The following is a 16,445-nucleotide window of genomic DNA, read 5'->3' as shown; positions in this document are numbered from 1 at the left end:
AGGACATATAAGTCCCTGGAGACGAAAACGACGCCGTTTCGTCTCCTCCTCTCCAAACGCAGTTGAATCCCGTATACAATACCCAAAAGACCCATATACAATCCCAGACTTCTTCTTCTTCTTTTTCTTCTTCTTCTTCTTCCATGGCAGTTTCATCGTGCCCTTTCTTCCTCTCTCATCTCACAGACCTCTCACTCCACAACCCTCTCCACCTTCTAAAACGAGCATGAATGACGAAGGTTTGATCCTGATTTTGCTCCGATGCATTAACCTAACGTGGCTCAAGCTCCGTGAATACCGTGAGATAACGGAGGCAGGAATGGCCGCTATTGGCAAAAACTGCAAGGCGTTGAAGAAGCTATCTTGTGCTTCATGTGTGTTCGGCATTAAGAGAATCAACGCTGTCATTAGCCATTGCCAGGGTTTGGAAGAGCTCTCTGTTAAGCGGTTGCGTGGGGCCCACGATGGCGAGGAGGTGGTTGGTTCCGGAACGACGTCGGTGACTCCTGTTTGCTTGAAGGAGATTGTGAATGGCCAGAGCTTCGCGCCCCTTATGATTGGGTCGAAAAGGCTTCGATCTTTGAAGGTAATTGGATGTTTGGGGGATTGGGATGACACCCTTGAGAAGATTGAGAACCTCCACGCTGCGTTGGTTGATGTTCACCTTGAGAAGATTCAAGTTAGCGATGTGGGTCTTGTGGGTTTGTCTAAGTGTTTGAATTTGGACACTTTGCACATTGTTAAAACCGCTGAGTGCTCAAATGTGGGTCTCAATCTAGTTGCTAAGAACTGCAGGATATTAAGGAAGCTTCACGTTGATGGGTGGAGAACCAATAGGATTGGTGATGATGGTTTGATTTTTGTTGCCAAACACTGCATTAACTTGCAGGAACTTGCTTTGATTGGTATCTATCCAACATCTTCAAGACTTGAGGCAATTGCTTCCAAATGCAAGGCTTTGGAGAGGTGTTGCATATGGCCATCAAGTCTGTTTCTATTCGAGTTAATACTTTCTCATTCAAAGTTGTTTTCTAATAAATTTTGCTTTGAGGTCAGTTATATTATATTTATATATACATTACGATTTTGTTGAATTTAGAAACAACTTTGAGACATGTTTTTAGTCAACAGGTGATATTAAGTGACGGTGACTTATCAACTCTAGCTAACATGAAGTTTAATTTGGAGTTGAACCACCTAACTATCGAAACTGACATGCCACAAGGAAGTGAAGATCCAAGCATGGTAAGTCTGAATCTGCATTGACTCTGTCGGATACTGATTTTATACATATATATGCAATTCTGACACCATTCATCTCTTAGTATTCTATAGACCATTAATATGTGCTTCAACTTATTACCTTATCTCCTTATTCATGTTTTTAGTGGGTTCAAGTGTGTAGTTCCAAATTAAAACCATGAATATGAGATTAGTCTTTAAATCATATCTTTCAAAATTTTGTTGTCCTTCTGTCACAGTCTAGTGTGCTTTAATAAAAGTTAGTTCACATTGTCTGGTGTAGACGAATCTGCACATTTTAATGGGGTGTGCGTTTACTTATTTCAGCTTGGGTGCAGAGAGGCGGCGGAACGGCGGTAGTGGGTCGTCGAAAAGGTTGTCGCGGACGAACGGTGGGTGGAAGGAGGGTGAGAAGAGAGAGAGACTAATGGGAGTAAGGGAGTGAGAAAGGGAAGAAGACGCGAAAAGAGAGGATGGAGGAGGTCGCCGGTGTTGATGGTGGCTGACGGAGGCGCGGTTGTGCGGCGGTGATGGAGGCTGGGGCGAGGAAGAAGAATGGAAGGGAAAGGGACGAAGGAAGAAGAAAATGGTAGAGAAATTTAAAAGAATGGGGGAGGATACAAAAACGGCGTCGTTTTGTCTCCAGGGACTTATATGTCCTGTTACGAAATACTCCATGCCACCTGGCCTCCGTTACGTACCACCTCAGCACCACCTCTGTCAGCTCAGCCTTTTTTATCCAGTGCAAACGACTGAATTTAATGGAAGGACATAAATATCCACGTTTTTTAAGGGTCAGGGACTTTAATGTATTTTCCATTGCTTGAGGACTAAAATGTCTGCGGAAAAAAAAGTCAAGAACGAAAATGTCTTTTAATCTTCTTTTTATGTGATGAAAGAGAGATTGAAAATATTATGACCCACATATTGAACATTAATAAATTAATAAAAAATAACTATAAAAAAAATTTAATTCTCTCTCTGTACAATCTCAATCCATACAGTAGAGTGCTCCTTCTACATATTTCTTTACACTTTCAATTCCAAACTTCCAATGATTATATTTTAGAGTAGCATCCCCAACTGGCACGTGAATATCTCTGCATATGCAGATACACACTGCACTAAGATCATTTCTCACCCATGATACCCGTGGTCATAAGTCATAACTATAACGGGTACCTATAAAAAATTCTTATATTAATTCCTTTCTCTCTAATATATATATATTTATGAATTTTATTGCAAAAAAATTGAATATATGCAAACAATTAATTATTAATAAGTTATTATGTATAAAAATATGTATTATATTTTATAAGTTTTTTATTATATTATTTTAAATAAATTTAATTATTTATGTATTACAAATTTAATTATTTTATTATAATAGATATGATTATTTTATTAGTTAATTTTTTAATGAACGTAGAGTATTTTTTATTTTCTTATTACAAAAGTTAAATTTAAATTGATTTGGTGTTAGCTTTTATACTATATTTAGTAATTGATGTATGATATTCTTTGTTATATTTGTTTTGTCTTATTCTCCCTCAGCTATTGGAAAGGAAAAAAAAAAGTTTTGGAAAGACACTTGTTAAAAAATTAAAAATAAAACTTTTTTTAACGGAAACAGAATTTTAAAATACTGGATTCTGGATACATAATTTTATCTATGAAAATTTGTTTCCTTATGGTTTTATTTTTAACAAGTTTCACCACTATGTGACCTGTTCATAAAGCTCTAAATTTAATTTAATGGAATTATATTAAAAGAATTAAAGTATGACTTTAATTTTCTATTTACAATAATCTTTGACTCCCATGGGCGTTGGAACTTTAGCCAACGAAGCTCTGTTCAGTGTTGAGTGTTGATCCACATTATTAACATTAATAACCCCACATTATTTAGCACCTTAAATATTCAACTATATTGGTGTCTTTTTTTCCATCTGAAAAAAAAAAGATCGATGACTTTATGAATATCTTAATCAATCGTTTCTGTAATATTATACTAAATAATTATTATGTACTGTATATATAAAATTGAGTTACTTTATATAAAAATACATATTTAATATCTTTAAAAAAATTATTATACTATTATAAATTTTATTATGAAATTTTTAATTATTTAGTTAAAAAATATAAATAATATATATAAATATATTCAGATATTATCTTTTTTTCCTTTTACAGGGAATTTTGTTTTCCTCTCTGGAAGAATGGAGGGTCACCTTCACAAAAATTGACATCTTTGTAATCCTAACTTCGTTGCTGTTATGTTTCTGACACTGAAATGGTTAAATGAAACAACTTCCTTGTCCAAAACAACTACCACCTCAAACCCATCTCAAAAAAAAAAAAAAAAAAATCAATTTTTTTTCTTTTTATTTATTAAAATCCTTCCATTTTCCAGTGTTTTTTTTTTGGGTACTTGAGTTGAAGCAAGTGGCAATGCCATGATTGGTGTAAATGGCGAATAAAGTTATTATGATTCCATTCTGCTGCAATCTCTTCTTCAGATGCCACCCTGTTTCAGTTAAGTGAAGCTTTCTCTCTTGTTCTTTGTGCTGAAAGTGATGGTATAGCTTGATAGAGCTGGGTCAAGGTTAGAATTGGAAAAAGTCTTTAGCTTTATGCTTACCGAACGTTCTTTGTGCTTGATTGACTGGTGGGTTGTATAAAGCTTTCAATTATTTAGTGTTGTGTTTGGTCTTTTTTGATCCTCCACTTGCCACCTGTTTATAGGGTGATTGAAAAAAAGGGCTAAAAGTGGAGATGGAGAATGTTCAGATGCCATGGAACCGGTTTTGAAGTACTTTATGGGTTTGTGAGCTTAGTATAGGTTTGATACATAAGAAAAAAGAAGAAAAATGTACTCTTTAGTCTTTAGTTTTACCTATATGGTGAATTGAAGTGTGTTTAGAGGGTGCTATAGTTTGGTTGCTGGGTTTATTTGTTGTTTATGGAATTGGCAGAGTTAGAACCAGAAAAAGTGAATGCGAGTTGAAAATACAGATTATGGGAATGGGCAGTAATACCAATGGGATTGGATACTTGTCCAGGGAATTTTTAGAAGCCTTTGTTAGCATACAGAATAAAGATCTCAGGAGAATGAGTGACAATGGATTGGTTATAGCTGAGAGTAAGCTTCCAGATGAACGATTTGATTCGACTTCTTGTAAAGAGGAAGAGGAATGTGAGGATCATCTAGGCCAGAGATCATCAAAAGTTGGCTCTTCGCCTCGAGGAGGTTAGTTCTTATCAGATTCTTGTCAAAAGTTTCTTTTGTTAGTCCTATTAGGTAGTTGATGACTGTAAATTAAGCACTAGAATTGTTGTAATGTAGGTTATGGACTGTGTTCTTGCTTCATGTCTTCTCTTCGATATGTTTTTCGGTTGAACTAACATTTATATCTTTAAGTATGTATGAATGGCAAGCATATTTGATGCTATGACATAGTATAAAAAGTTGAAAAATATTGTTCTTGAAGGTTTGGAGCATTTCACCAGAGAGACTGCTGGAACTGAGAGGAACCTGCTTATTTCTGGTCATGAAGTTATGCTTACTAGATCAATGATGGAAAAATGGGGATCTCCGAGGCATGAACTAATATTGGACAGGTTGTCCAAGCGTGACAAGGTACATATAAGTGTCATCTTATTTACATCGTTTTGATTTTCATGTTTGTGCTTGTGCATTTTTAGTCTAATTTAAGTTATATGCTTAGATGTTAGTGTTATTTCAAGTATATATTGAAGAATACTTAATTACTTGTATGTATATGCTGCATAATCATGCTTAGAAGCTGACTCTACATTTTGATATTATTATTTTGTTCTGTTAAGAATATGAAATCTATATTTTAAAATATGTAGCATGTCATAGCTCTCTTCTTGAAATTCTCCTTTTATTTGTGATTTATGCATTAGAGTTGCTAAATTCTTTCAATTCTCTCAGCAAAAACTGATTGCCAACCTAGTGAGGATACAAAATGATGGGACTGTTGAAGTTGATCTAGAGAAAAGTGCACCTGTTGCATCAGAATTATTGGAGTTTCAATCTTTTGAAGATTCAACATTGAGTGGAAGTCTTATTTCTGAATCAAAGAAATCAATTCCACAGCTGCAAATTGTCATTCTTGTGGTTGGAACTAGAGGCGATGTACAACCTTTTTTGGCCATTGCGAAAAAACTTCAGGCATGTTTGAATATTCCTGACCAATTCTTTCATGAGATCATGTCTGACAATGATCTGTTTCGGAGGATGCAATCAATATTTCCAACTACTCTCAATGAACTCTATCCAGATTGTCAACTTTTCTGAACTCATACTTTATTATTGCTAGCAGGAGTATGGTCACCATGTTAGGCTGGCAACACATGCTGATTTCGACACATTTGTAAAGTCTGCTGGTATAGATTTCTATCCTTTGGGTGGCGATCCTCGTGCTTTGGCAGCATGTAAGAGTTTAATGCAGTATTTTCCAATCATGAACCTCCACTTAACAGTTTAATACTTTGATGCAATATTTTCTGTCCTTGGAATTATACTGTTTTTCTGATACTAGATATGGTGAGGAATAAAGGTTTAATCCCTTCCGGTCCGACTGAAATATCCATTCAAAGAAAGCAGCTGAAGGCCATAGTTGATTCTCTTCTTCCGGCATGCACGGCACCTGATTTGGAAACTGGTGTTCCTTTCAGAGCTCAGGCTATTATTGCAAATCCCACTGCTTGTGGTGAGTGGTTAGAAGCCTAATGTACTTTGTGTTCTTCTTCATTTCATACTTTGCCATTTATTTTCATTTCTTTCTTTTCCATTTACATGTGTATTGTTTCTCCAATTCATAAGAGATGAACTGAATCATATTTCATGGTTTGTAGGACATGTACATGTTGCTGAAGCCCTTGGAGTGCCGATACACATATTCTTCACGATGCCTTGGACGTAAGTTAAAGTCATAATAATGATCATTAAGTGGAAATTTATGTTATTTACTTTTGATATAGAAGGCTAAGGCTATATTGGTTTCATAAGATACAGATGATTCCATGATTCCTGACTCATAATAACCATTAAGCCTATATTTCTTTCTAAATTCTTTCTTGGAATCACTTCTCACATATATGTTTTCTCAATAGGCAGGCCAACATATCAGTTCCCACATCCTCTGGCTCGTGTTCCGCAAAGTGCTGGTTACTGGGTATGTACTTTTCTTGAACAACTGTCTGCATTCTGAATTTTGATAATTGTGTAATATGTTGCTGGAGAAGTTTACCAGTAATCATGTTTCATTGCATCCAGCTGTCCTATATAATTGTTGATCTTCTGATATGGTGGGGGATCCGAGGAATTATTAATGACTTCAGGAAAAGGAAATTGAAGCTTGCTCCTATTGCATACTTCAGCATGTACCGTGGATCGATATCTCATTTACCAACTGCATATATGTGGAGTCCTCATGTTGTTCCCAAGCCTAGTGGTATGGACATGGATCAAATAAGCACAAACATGATTAGTGTTCAATGCTAGTTTTTTGAGTAGCTTAATTGCATAGTAACTTTTGACATGGAGTAGAATTTGGTGAACTCTTTTGCTCCATACTCATGTTCTGTTGATAAAACCACACTATTTGTCTTGAAATATTTGATAAGCATGCTTTGTAGTGTCAAATTTTTTACCATTGCTAAAGATATCTAACAAATTTTACAGATTGGGGCCCTTTAGTTGATGTTGTTGGTTATTGTTTCTTAAACATTGGAGCAAAGTACCAACCACGCAAGGATTTTGTCGAATGGATCCAAAAAGGCTCAAAACCATTATATTTTGGGTTTGGGAGCATGGTAATGGTGATTTTCTCTTGAACTGGGTCATTTTGTATGAACAAATGAGAAGTTTTTCTGCAATTTTAATGTCTTCACAACATTAATCAAGTCTTAAAACAAGCTTTTTATTATCCAACATAATAAAAAACGGAGTTTTTGTTAGTCCTCTAAATGATAGTATTGTGTTTTACTTTGTTAGCCTCTTGAAGATCCTAAAAGAGCTACTGATGTTATAATAGAGGCTCTGAAGGATACTGAACAACGGGGAATCATCGATCGAGGCTGGGGAAATCTCGGGAACTGTAAGTATTCTCCTCCAAATTTTATTCCTTAATTTTCAGAATTCTCAATGTTAAACACCACATTAGATTTGGTTTGTCATCAGCACTTTGTTCAGCAATTAGATCATGATCAGTGTCAGTTCCATCTTGTGTTTGGGTTAGTTATTTTGTTCCATTATGCAGTGACAGAAGTTCCTGATAATGTTTTCCTTCTAGAAGGATGCCCTCATGACTGGTTGTTTCCTCAATGTTCCGCCGTGGTGAGTCGAAATTTACACTTCCAGGGTTATTTGGGAAAGAAAAAGAATAAAAAATGCTTATCACGCCAGAGTGATCAACTGGAGATAATTTAATTTCTGCTCAAAATGCAGGTGCATCATGGTGGAGCTGGAACCACAGCTACAGGACTAAAAGCCGGGGTAATGTTCAATATTGTAGCATAAGAAACTGTGTTTATGTCTTAGCGTTTCTGCCGGTTGATTACTAATATAACTACCATAACTAACAGTGTCCGACAACCATCGTTCCATTCTTCGGAGATCAATTCTTTTGGGGGGATAGAATATATCAAAAAGGGCTAGGTCCAGCACCAATTCCAATTTCTCAGCTCACTCTTGAGAATTTATCAAATGCCATAAAGTTCATGCTCCAGCCAGAGGTAACTTTGAGTCCAAGCTACACAATCTATGACTAAGCATTGAAGTTGAAAATGGAAACATCTATATTTCCTTGAATGTTAGATTTACTGGTTATTCAATTCAGGTCCTTTTTTATGGTCATGGTTTCTGTTACATTTAATGGTTAGATCCACTCGATTCTAATAATAAACCTTCAGGTGAAGTCTCGAGCAATGGAAGTTGCAAAGTTGATTAAGGATGAAGATGGTGTTACTGCGGCAGTTGACGCGTTTCACCGGCATCTACCGTCCGAGCTGCCGCTCCCAACTCCATCTCCGGTGGAGGATCACCCAAATGCTTTGCAGTGGTTTTTTCTTCAAATAGCCAAGTGGTGTTGTGTGCCGTGTGGTGGTGTATAGTTTTTTTTTTTTCCCACACTAAGTAAAGTATTTTCTTTTATTCATTATATAGTTATTTTTTTAGATGAGAGCTTTAAGCCTTGCATTTTTCAAAATAGGAGGATAACATTCTATTGATTTCAGTCAAGTAATTTTTGTGAAGGTTTGACTAATAATTACGTATTGAAGATGTATATTTCATCATCCCAAAAGAAAAATAGAATCCGTAGAAATAGAGGTTGAGGATAAGAGCTTGGTTTCATTAGTTATGGCACATAGTTTGCAATTACCTATGTATTTTTGTTTAATTTGTGTTCTCCTATCATGGATCAATTTTGTGTTGTGGAAGACTCTTTCTTCACTTTATACTAATGTATTCAATTTATTCTTGTGTTAAACATAATTGTATTCTAGGGTTAAAATGAAATATTTCAAACTGAATAGGTGGGGTGCGCCAGGCACATGCGATAGTGTAAGGCTTAGGCGACGCTCGACAGGCCCAGTAGCAAGCTACTGTAGTGGCCCATCCCCCTCAAAAAATAAATTTAATATCGTGTGGGCCAATGGCCCACATATCAGATATTAAACTGATAAGAACAGATACTACACTTGATCTTAGCCAAAAGGCCGAGAAAGGTATGCTTTTCAGAGTCCAAGAATTGTTCTTTTATAACCAAAGGCTTGGACGCTTGTTCCTCTTCCCACTGATGTGAGACATGATCTCAAACGTTCTAATGAACATAGCTCTCAAAGTTGTACCAATTATTATTTTGACACAAAGCATACAAGTCTTACAAATCTGGATCGTATTTTGAAGTTCCTAAGAATTAGATCACATCTTTGGATCACTAAGGATTATAAGATTCTATATATTTTGATGTTTGAAAGGGTGATTTCTTTGGTGCCCATCTTTGTTTAGAGGGTAATAAGGATATTAATTACATTGATCAAAGACTACGACAAGTAAAAGAATCATAACAAGGATAAGTACTCAATATCAGTTATTACTAATTAACTATCTATACTCATAATTGTATGATCTACTAAAAAAATGTTTTAATTAGGAATAAATCTATAACTTCAAAATTCAAATATGTAATGAAATAACTTGATTCATATGTCGTTGAGTGAATGGAGGTTTTGGCCTGCAAATGCTTCAAAACCATGGTGACCAATCACCATGAAGTGCTCTGAATAAGATTCAAGTTCAGATCCTGGAATATTCATCATTAGTTTTGTACACATTAGATGGGCCGAATATTAAGTGTTAATTTATTGAGAAGGGCTAGCTAGTTAGCTAATAAATTATTAGCTAACATTTCAAACAATAATATAATCCAATAATTTAGCTTCGATTAGACATAATATAATATGGTCAACCAGTTGATTAAACTTGGGTTCGAGAGCAAACCAACTTAATTTTGAATCTTGGATCAACTAAACAGAGAATACTAACAACAATGGATTATTATTGAATGAACAAAATTTTTATAACCTATAAATTTTGATGTCTCTCCATCTTGATTCCATGTAATAGCTTATATTAGCAGGTGCTGCATAAACACCACATTTGAAGTACAAGTCTCCAGGACCTTTATCCTTTGTATGAAACTTTTTCTTTCCATCAATGAACACTGAAACAGTTCCACCATCAACATCATGGATGATATTCAGTCTGAACCACTTGTCATAAAGATTTTCAGCCACTAAATCTCTGCTGTAGTATCTCATTTCTCCATTATTATATATTCTTAGTATAAGTGTGGTAGCACCATGTGCAGCACCATAGATCTGTGCTATTGTAGCACCAGATGTTCCATTTGGTATAAAACCATAGCCTTCAAATTGCCACACCCCTGACTTGTAGTCAAGCCCCTGAAAATATTAAATTAAAGTTTACTTGTGACACAAGGAACAATACAGAAAAAGTTTAATTTTGATATACTGAAAATAATTAAGCATACTGAGATACGAATTTCCGTGCGAGGTTGAGTGCGACTGGTTGGTTCATGAGGCTTGTCGTTGGCATAGACCCATAATCGATGGATTCCATGTTCATAGCTATACCTTTGGTCCAATGGTATGCCATATGGTTTTTGCAATTTCAAATTAGCTTGTGTCAAAAGAACAGGGCTAAACCCAAGAGTAGGATCTCCATATGCTATTACCCCTAAGGAATTATCTACACAAAATAACAGAAGAAAAAATATAGATATAGATAGAGTAGAAAAATTATTGCATGATGAGCGGCACATTTTTTTTTTCTTTTTGCTCAACAACTATACACATCACAGCCATGATGAAACCTTTAGTAGCAGGGGCAGATACATATATAGCTCCTAGATTCTAATTAATGATGAATCATCATATTATTGTTTTATCCTGATTAGTTGCGCCAACTAGCCCCTAGATTGTTGTTTAGTATAAGGAAATAATAATTAACCTGATTCACGGGCTTGGTTAATTATGTTAGATGTATATGTCACTGCCAATGATCATCATCAGTGTCTTAATATGTAGTATTTTCTCTTGGAGTTTCATGTGAGGAATAATGCAGGTTAAGGCCCGCAAAAAAACTGGAAATAATGCGTCAACCATGGTCACCCTAAGGATAATCTTGATCAAAAGATTCACACATGCATGATCTGATCCCTATGGTAAAGAAGTATATCCCCGAATATTCATTATATATATACCTTAAACCAAAAACAATATATGAATACGAGTGCAGAAAAGAAACACTTGCCAGAATAAAGTGAAGAAATTGGTAACGGAGCTAGATGACAATGCATGCTATCAAGTCTGAGCATAGCTAAATCAAAACAAAAATATTACATGGTGAATAAGAAAAGATTGAAAACCAACTGTTTTTATTTTTTTAAATATTTTTTTTTAATATTTATCTATTTAAGTTAATACAATTCAAATCATTAACTTGTTTATTATTTTGGTAAAAACATTTAATAATTAACAATTTTATCCTGACCACCATTATGCTTTTTATTTTTGGACAGCATCTATTGAACCAGGCAGTGGGCATAAGTCTAGATTACCAACACTCTTCTGAGTAAGAATAGTTTTTTTTTAAAACTTTCATAATATAAAACTTGAAAAAGACAATAGTACCTGTCCAAAAGAAAATTTTAACTACATTGACAAAAGCCTATGCAAAAAATTTTGTTAAATTCAAGAAAGAACCATGGTGGGCCTGGGCTCGGTCAAAGGCCCTTGCCTATACCCAAAAATATTATAGAATAGAATTTTTTTTAATTAATCAATTTGAGTTGGTGGTTTGCTCAATTAAACAAGTGTCAATTTTTTCTGGTAACTAGTATTCAAATACGATTATCCCATATATATATTAAAATTAGTTACTAAAGTCAGCTATCAGTATAAAATACTACATATTAAAATATAAATACACTTAAAAATAAATTAAACCACAAATAAATTTTTATACATAAATACATTAGTAACATTTTGACACATTCGAAATAGAAACTATTTCTCACAATAATAATAATAATAATTTGATTTGTATTTTTATTTTTTAATATTTTTTTAAGATCTTAGAAAAAAAATGAAAATGCTAATTATAATGATTAATTAAATAGTATGTTTACTATCTACCTACCACTCATTCAAAATTACATGATTTTTTTTTTCATTATATTTATATGAATTTGCATTATAAAAAGGTCACTCCTTTGATAATACTACTCATTCCCAAAAAATCTTAATTAGATAGATAAATATTATATTTTTACACATTTAATTAAAAAAGAAAAAGTCAACCTATTTAATCAAGAAGAACTCTGACACCATTTCCGTCAACTTAAGCATGACCGCATCATACCAGCCCTAATTGCACGTCCTTTATTCCTTTGATATAAACACAGATTGAATAAGGCTTTTGCAGCATCCATTTTCCCTCTTTGACTTCCCTTACAGAAAAGAGTGACTAGTGCTTTAATTGCTCTAGATGTTTCAATTAACACTTTATTCTCATTCAGTCCAGAGAGGCTGAAAAGGTGGCTGCAGCATTTTTCCCGTACTTCCATGACACCATTTTTCAGCACGTGAACAATTCCTCCAACAGCTTCAGAAGCCATGCTGCGCTCTTTGTTATTTCCACAAATAGATAGGTTCAGAAGAGCAGTAACTGCATGCTCTTGAGTGCATCAGGTGTATAGAGGAGATCAACAAGAAAGGGTATAGCAACAGCCTCAGCAATCAATATTCGGTTTTGGCTGATTCGCTTGGCTAGAAGACGGAGCTCCACTGTAAGTAAGTCTGCTCAATAGAGTATCAATATCTATAAATTCAGAAGAGCCATTTGATGTTGCCTTGCAGAGTCGTAACTTTCCTGTTCTTTTAGGTGGCTCCACTCCATTTGCTTCACACCAATTCGATATCAGGATATATACCAGACGAGTTTCGCTGCCCAATATCTCTGGAGCTAATGAAAGATCCTGTAATCATTTATAGGAGGCAGATATACGAGCGAGAAGATATGGCTTGAAGCAGGCCATGGAACATGTCCTAAGACTCAGCAGATTCTTTCAAGCTCTGTCCTTATACCCAACCACCATGTTTTATATATCCTAATATCGAATTGATGTGAAGCAAATGGAGTGGAGCCACCTAAAAGAACAGGGAAATTATGATTGTGCAAAGCAACATCAGATGGCTCTTTTGAATTTATAGATATTGACACTCTATTAAGCAGACTTACTTTCGAGGAATTGTTCACGTGCTGAAAAATGGTGTTATGGAAGCACGGTAAAATGCTGCAGCCACCTTTTTAGCCTCTCTGCACTGAATGAGAACAAAGTGTTAATTGGATGCAATTAAAGCACTAGTCACTCTTTTCTATGAAGGAAGTCAAAGAGGGCAGATGGATGCTGCAACAGCCTTATTCAATCTGTGCTTATATCAAGGGATTAAAGGACGTGCAATTAGTGCTGGTATCATGCCTAGGTTGACGGAAATGGTATGTGGCACTGGCACTTGTGGCTTTACTAGTTAGCCACCCAGAGGGAAAATCAGTAGTTGGATCCATGAATGCTATGCCAACTTTGGTGGATATAGTCACTAATGGATCTCCTAAGAACAAAGAGAATGCAACTTCTGTGCTTATTCACCTCTGTATCGGAGATCCAATGAATGTATCAAGTGCCTGTTCACTTGGGATGATCAATCCTCTCTTGGACCTTGCAGAAAATGGTTCGGACAGGGGCAAGCGTCAAAGCCGCACAGCTTCTTGAGCTGATCGGCATTCTGAGATCGTTGTCTGTGATTTGATTCTAATATTCTTGATTACAACCTTGTTGCTGTTGATTTTTTTATTGTCACTGTAATTGTGGTTTTAGTTTGTTGCCACTGTAATTGTGGTTTTAGTTTGTTAGTTAATCAGTTAATCTCTGATTTGATTCTGATATTCTGGATTCCAACCTTGCTGCTGTTGATTTTTTTTTATTGTGTATCATTGGATCACTCTAAAAGCAGGAAATCTATTTGGAAGGTGGGTCTTTTTCTGCAATGGCCAAGTTGTTTCTTTTGAGGCCGCAGTTTTGGAAATACCTAATCACAGAGTAAATGAAAGAAAGACGAAGTTGACGCCCTAGTAGCTGGCGTGAAAAAACATGGGTCAAGGTGTCTTAAATCTGATTGATCTTGTTGGAACTGAAAGACTTTCAAAGAGTAGGGCAACCGGTTCCCGTTGAAGGAAACTCAGGTATTAATTTGATTTGCATTATTCAACAAAATAGTAATTAATGCTTGTAATAAAAGCCCTTAATTGCTTCTCCATGATTCATTCTTATTTTTCCATCCATGCAATACCCTTTTGACTTGAATATGACTTAACTTTGAAAATTTACAATATTTCTTCGGCTATTTATTTTTTATGATAAGAATTGTAAGTTGTTCACTTTAATCTCAATTGTTGATTTCTCTCTTCTCTTGTTTTGGTTCACATTTCAGTTCAGCTCCTGTGCAGTGTGTTGTTTTTTTTTCTTATTAGTCATGGCAGGCAAGTTTATGTATCTAGCTTACTTTAATTACATAAATTGGCTTATTTTCTTAATTTTTCTTTTCCGTTTCCTTGGACATAAGTGATATTAAGTGACCTAGTATTTGCGATGAAGCAAAGGAATAACTGATAAATTCTGCTAAGTTTTGTATAACATTTAGTTGCTAGAATTCCTTAATTATTTTTCCATATTTCAGGCTTTGGCATCCTACCTCGTTAAACTTCATGCAGAATGTAGTTAATGGAAACCAGAGTCCTGTAATAGCTGTTACCGAAGGATGCCAGGTGAATTTTTTCAGTTCATAGTTTCTTTAATGCTTTATTGTCATAATGAGTTCTTCCTTATACCTTTTATTGGTATCTATTTCTGAGCCTCATCATTTAATATAATTGCAGCTGACTTTATGGGACTTGAGAATGAAAGAAAATGGTGGTTGTTTACAATCAATTTGTGGTACCCCTGGTGACATCTTATATTCTGTCTGCAGTTCTTCCACTGGTAATGTTGCTGTGGGTGGAGCAGATCGTACTGTGACTGTTTATGATCCTCGCAGGTTAGTTGCCTTCTAGGCTTATAGATAAAACAAGTATAAAATGTGTTCAGCAATTGCCATTATAGAACACAGTTTTTTCTTGCGGTTTAAACCTTACCTTGTCTGGAATCTTAGCCTATAAATTACATCTGCATATATAGATGGTCGGCATTGTCTAGATGGGTGCACTGCTCTAAATTTGAGGTCAGTTTAAACTTTAAATATATTTCTCTGCCTTCATCTTTCTCAACTACTTTGATCCTGCTTTTGATGAATCTTTCATGAAGAAATTGGAATACCTTAGACATCTTTATGTATTTTACTGTTAGGGTATAAGTTTGATGTGCAAACAGTTGTGAAAAATACTATGTAGTCGCTGTAATTATTGTTAAGTATTTATTGCATTATTGCTATATGTTCAGGTTCTTGAGTACAATTGAAAAACCCTATTTACCATGTACTTCTCTTTGTTCTAACTATGTGTTCTAACTGTGTATTTATTCATTTTGGAAAATCTGAGTTGCTTTGCTTGGTTATTTTATGTAACATTGATTATAATAAAGTATAATGTTATTATTACTGCAGATAACAGGACTTGCTTTCTCAATAATTAACCCTGATTACATTTATATTCAAGGGGTTGATTATGAGGTAACTCTTTTTCAGACAATTTTACAACCAATGAATAACACCATGTACAATGAGTTAATGAGTCATGAGGATAATGTAGCTGCTTATATTAAACTGGTTTTCTGTGACTCACTATTCTGAGCATTCTTTGTAGTAAGATGTTTCACAGAATATTCCTGTAGATGCTCATAAGGCTAAACAATTTCAAACAGGTCTTGTGTGGAACTTGGAAAGAAACCAACAAGTTGTTCTCATTTAGAGGTGACTTGAACTTGCTTGGCTTTAGTAAGGTACTGTAACTGAGTTTCTTACCAAATTTTCATTATGATTAGTTTGTTCTTACTTTTGTAGAAGTTTCAAATTTCATTCTTGCACTTTGCTTCTATCTAATTAATGTGTTTTACGTTGCAGAGCTCCAAAGAAGATGTTTTGGGTGGATGGTGTGATTCAGGTAGCATATTCATAGCTGATGTAGCAAGTGGAATTGATGAAATGGTGTCTCTGTAGAGCTTCAGTAGTTCAGTGTATGTAACCAACCACACTTATCTCTCAGCCCAAAAAAAAAAAAACGAGCTCAGATCACTAATTGTATTATTTCTGTGCACTGTTCCAATTTTGTCATTTTGATCATAAAGTTTCCATTATTTGAAAATCTCAATTATTGAAACTATTAATATGAAGGTTGATTCTGTGATTTACATATATAAAGTCATTATTGTGATACTGATATGCCATTCAACATAATCATATAAGTCATTCACATAGCGAATGCACTTTTGCTACCCAACAATCTGAGCTTTCTTTTTCACTCTCTTGCATGATTTTGTCCATTATTAAAAACTTTCAGCATCATGTCTGACCTTTATCATAATCATAGT

At 34.9% G+C, this 16,445-nt stretch overlaps 4 protein-coding genes and 1 non-coding gene across 6 annotated transcripts; 3 read left to right on the top strand and 2 right to left on the bottom strand.

The window, feature by feature from the left end:
• Nucleotides 1–226: 226 nt before the first annotated feature.
• LOC130981569 (F-box protein SKIP2-like) lies at nt 227–1,602 on the top strand. Its single transcript, XM_057905153.1, has 3 exons — nt 227–986; nt 1,100–1,245; nt 1,570–1,602. Exons 1-3 carry the CDS (start codon nt 227–229, stop codon nt 1,600–1,602), a joined length of 939 nt encoding a protein of 312 aa, XP_057761136.1.
• A 1,853-nt stretch (nt 1,603–3,455) lies between these two features.
• LOC130979019 (sterol 3-beta-glucosyltransferase UGT80B1-like) lies at nt 3,456–8,722 on the top strand. Of its 2 annotated transcripts, none has more exons than XM_057902364.1 (14): nt 3,456–4,498; nt 4,740–4,888; nt 5,207–5,446; nt 5,598–5,709; nt 5,835–5,987; nt 6,133–6,196; nt 6,395–6,452; nt 6,554–6,731; nt 6,962–7,092; nt 7,274–7,376; nt 7,539–7,615; nt 7,727–7,774; nt 7,864–8,013; nt 8,191–8,722. In XM_057902364.1, the coding sequence occupies exons 1-14, from the start codon at nt 4,267–4,269 to the stop codon at nt 8,389–8,391; spliced, it is 1,896 nt and encodes a 631-aa protein (XP_057758347.1). In that variant the 5' UTR covers nt 3,456–4,266; the 3' UTR covers nt 8,392–8,722. The 2 variants fall into 2 exon arrangements, with proteins under 2 accessions (XP_057758347.1, XP_057758346.1); XM_057902363.1 differs by having other exon boundaries at nt 5,817–5,987; nt 8,191–8,721.
• Nucleotides 8,723–8,814: 92 nt separating this feature from the next.
• Nucleotides 8,815–9,010, bottom strand: LOC130932241 (U2 spliceosomal RNA). Its single transcript, XR_009067400.1, has one exon. It is a non-coding gene; the product is annotated as a U2 spliceosomal RNA (small nuclear RNA).
• An 848-nt stretch (nt 9,011–9,858) lies between these two features.
• LOC130981568 (citrate-binding protein-like) lies at nt 9,859–10,625 on the bottom strand. The gene is made up of 2 exons (XM_057905152.1): nt 10,335–10,625; nt 9,859–10,245 (listed from the first exon to the last, which is right to left on the bottom strand). The coding sequence occupies exons 1-2, from the start codon at nt 10,623–10,625 to the stop codon at nt 9,859–9,861; spliced, it is 678 nt and encodes a 225-aa protein (XP_057761135.1).
• A 3,390-nt stretch (nt 10,626–14,015) lies between these two features.
• LOC130981567 (uncharacterized) lies at nt 14,016–16,276 on the top strand. Its single transcript, XM_057905151.1, has 8 exons — nt 14,016–14,085; nt 14,356–14,404; nt 14,602–14,689; nt 14,801–14,958; nt 15,099–15,141; nt 15,523–15,588; nt 15,780–15,857; nt 15,979–16,276. The coding sequence occupies exons 1-8, from the start codon at nt 14,016–14,018 to the stop codon at nt 16,072–16,074; spliced, it is 648 nt and encodes a 215-aa protein (XP_057761134.1). The 3' UTR covers nt 16,075–16,276.
• Nucleotides 16,277–16,445: the final 169 nt, after the last annotated feature.

Source organism: Arachis stenosperma, chromosome 5, assembly GCF_014773155.1.
Source record: "Arachis stenosperma cultivar V10309 chromosome 5, arast.V10309.gnm1.PFL2, whole genome shotgun sequence".
Taxonomy (NCBI): domain Eukaryota; kingdom Viridiplantae; phylum Streptophyta; class Magnoliopsida; order Fabales; family Fabaceae; genus Arachis; species Arachis stenosperma.
This window is presented reverse-complemented; position numbering and strand designations above follow the sequence as displayed.

Bases quoted from the DNA above. Each gene is read 5' to 3' on its own strand.
- LOC130981568 (XM_057905152.1), bottom strand. From the start codon at position 10,625: ATGTGCCGCTCATCATGCAATAATTTTTCTACTCTATCTATATCTATA. The intron at 10,246-10,334 runs GTATGCTTAATT...TAATATTTTCAG, and splicing joins GCACGGAAATTCGTATCTCA to GGGCTTGACTACAAGTCAGG.
- LOC130979019 (XM_057902363.1), top strand. From the start codon at position 4,267: ATGGGAATGGGCAGTAATACCAATGGGATTGGATACTTGTCCAGGGAA. The intron at 4,499-4,739 runs GTTAGTTCTTAT...TTGTTCTTGAAG, and splicing joins TGGCTCTTCGCCTCGAGGAG to GTTTGGAGCATTTCACCAGA. The intron at 5,710-5,816 runs GTAAGAGTTTAA...TTCTGATACTAG, and splicing joins TCCTCGTGCTTTGGCAGCAT to ATATGGTGAGGAATAAAGGT.
- LOC130981569 (XM_057905153.1), top strand. From the start codon at position 227: ATGAATGACGAAGGTTTGATCCTGATTTTGCTCCGATGCATTAACCTA. The intron at 987-1,099 runs GTCTGTTTCTAT...TGTTGAATTTAG, and splicing joins GTGTTGCATATGGCCATCAA to AAACAACTTTGAGACATGTT. The intron at 1,246-1,569 runs GTAAGTCTGAAT...TACTTATTTCAG, and splicing joins GAAGTGAAGATCCAAGCATG to CTTGGGTGCAGAGAGGCGGC.
- LOC130981567 (XM_057905151.1), top strand. From the start codon at position 14,016: ATGGGTCAAGGTGTCTTAAATCTGATTGATCTTGTTGGAACTGAAAGA. The intron at 14,086-14,355 runs GTTCCCGTTGAA...TTCACATTTCAG, and splicing joins TTCAAAGAGTAGGGCAACCG to TTCAGCTCCTGTGCAGTGTG. The intron at 14,690-14,800 runs GTGAATTTTTTC...ATATAATTGCAG, and splicing joins CTGTTACCGAAGGATGCCAG to CTGACTTTATGGGACTTGAG.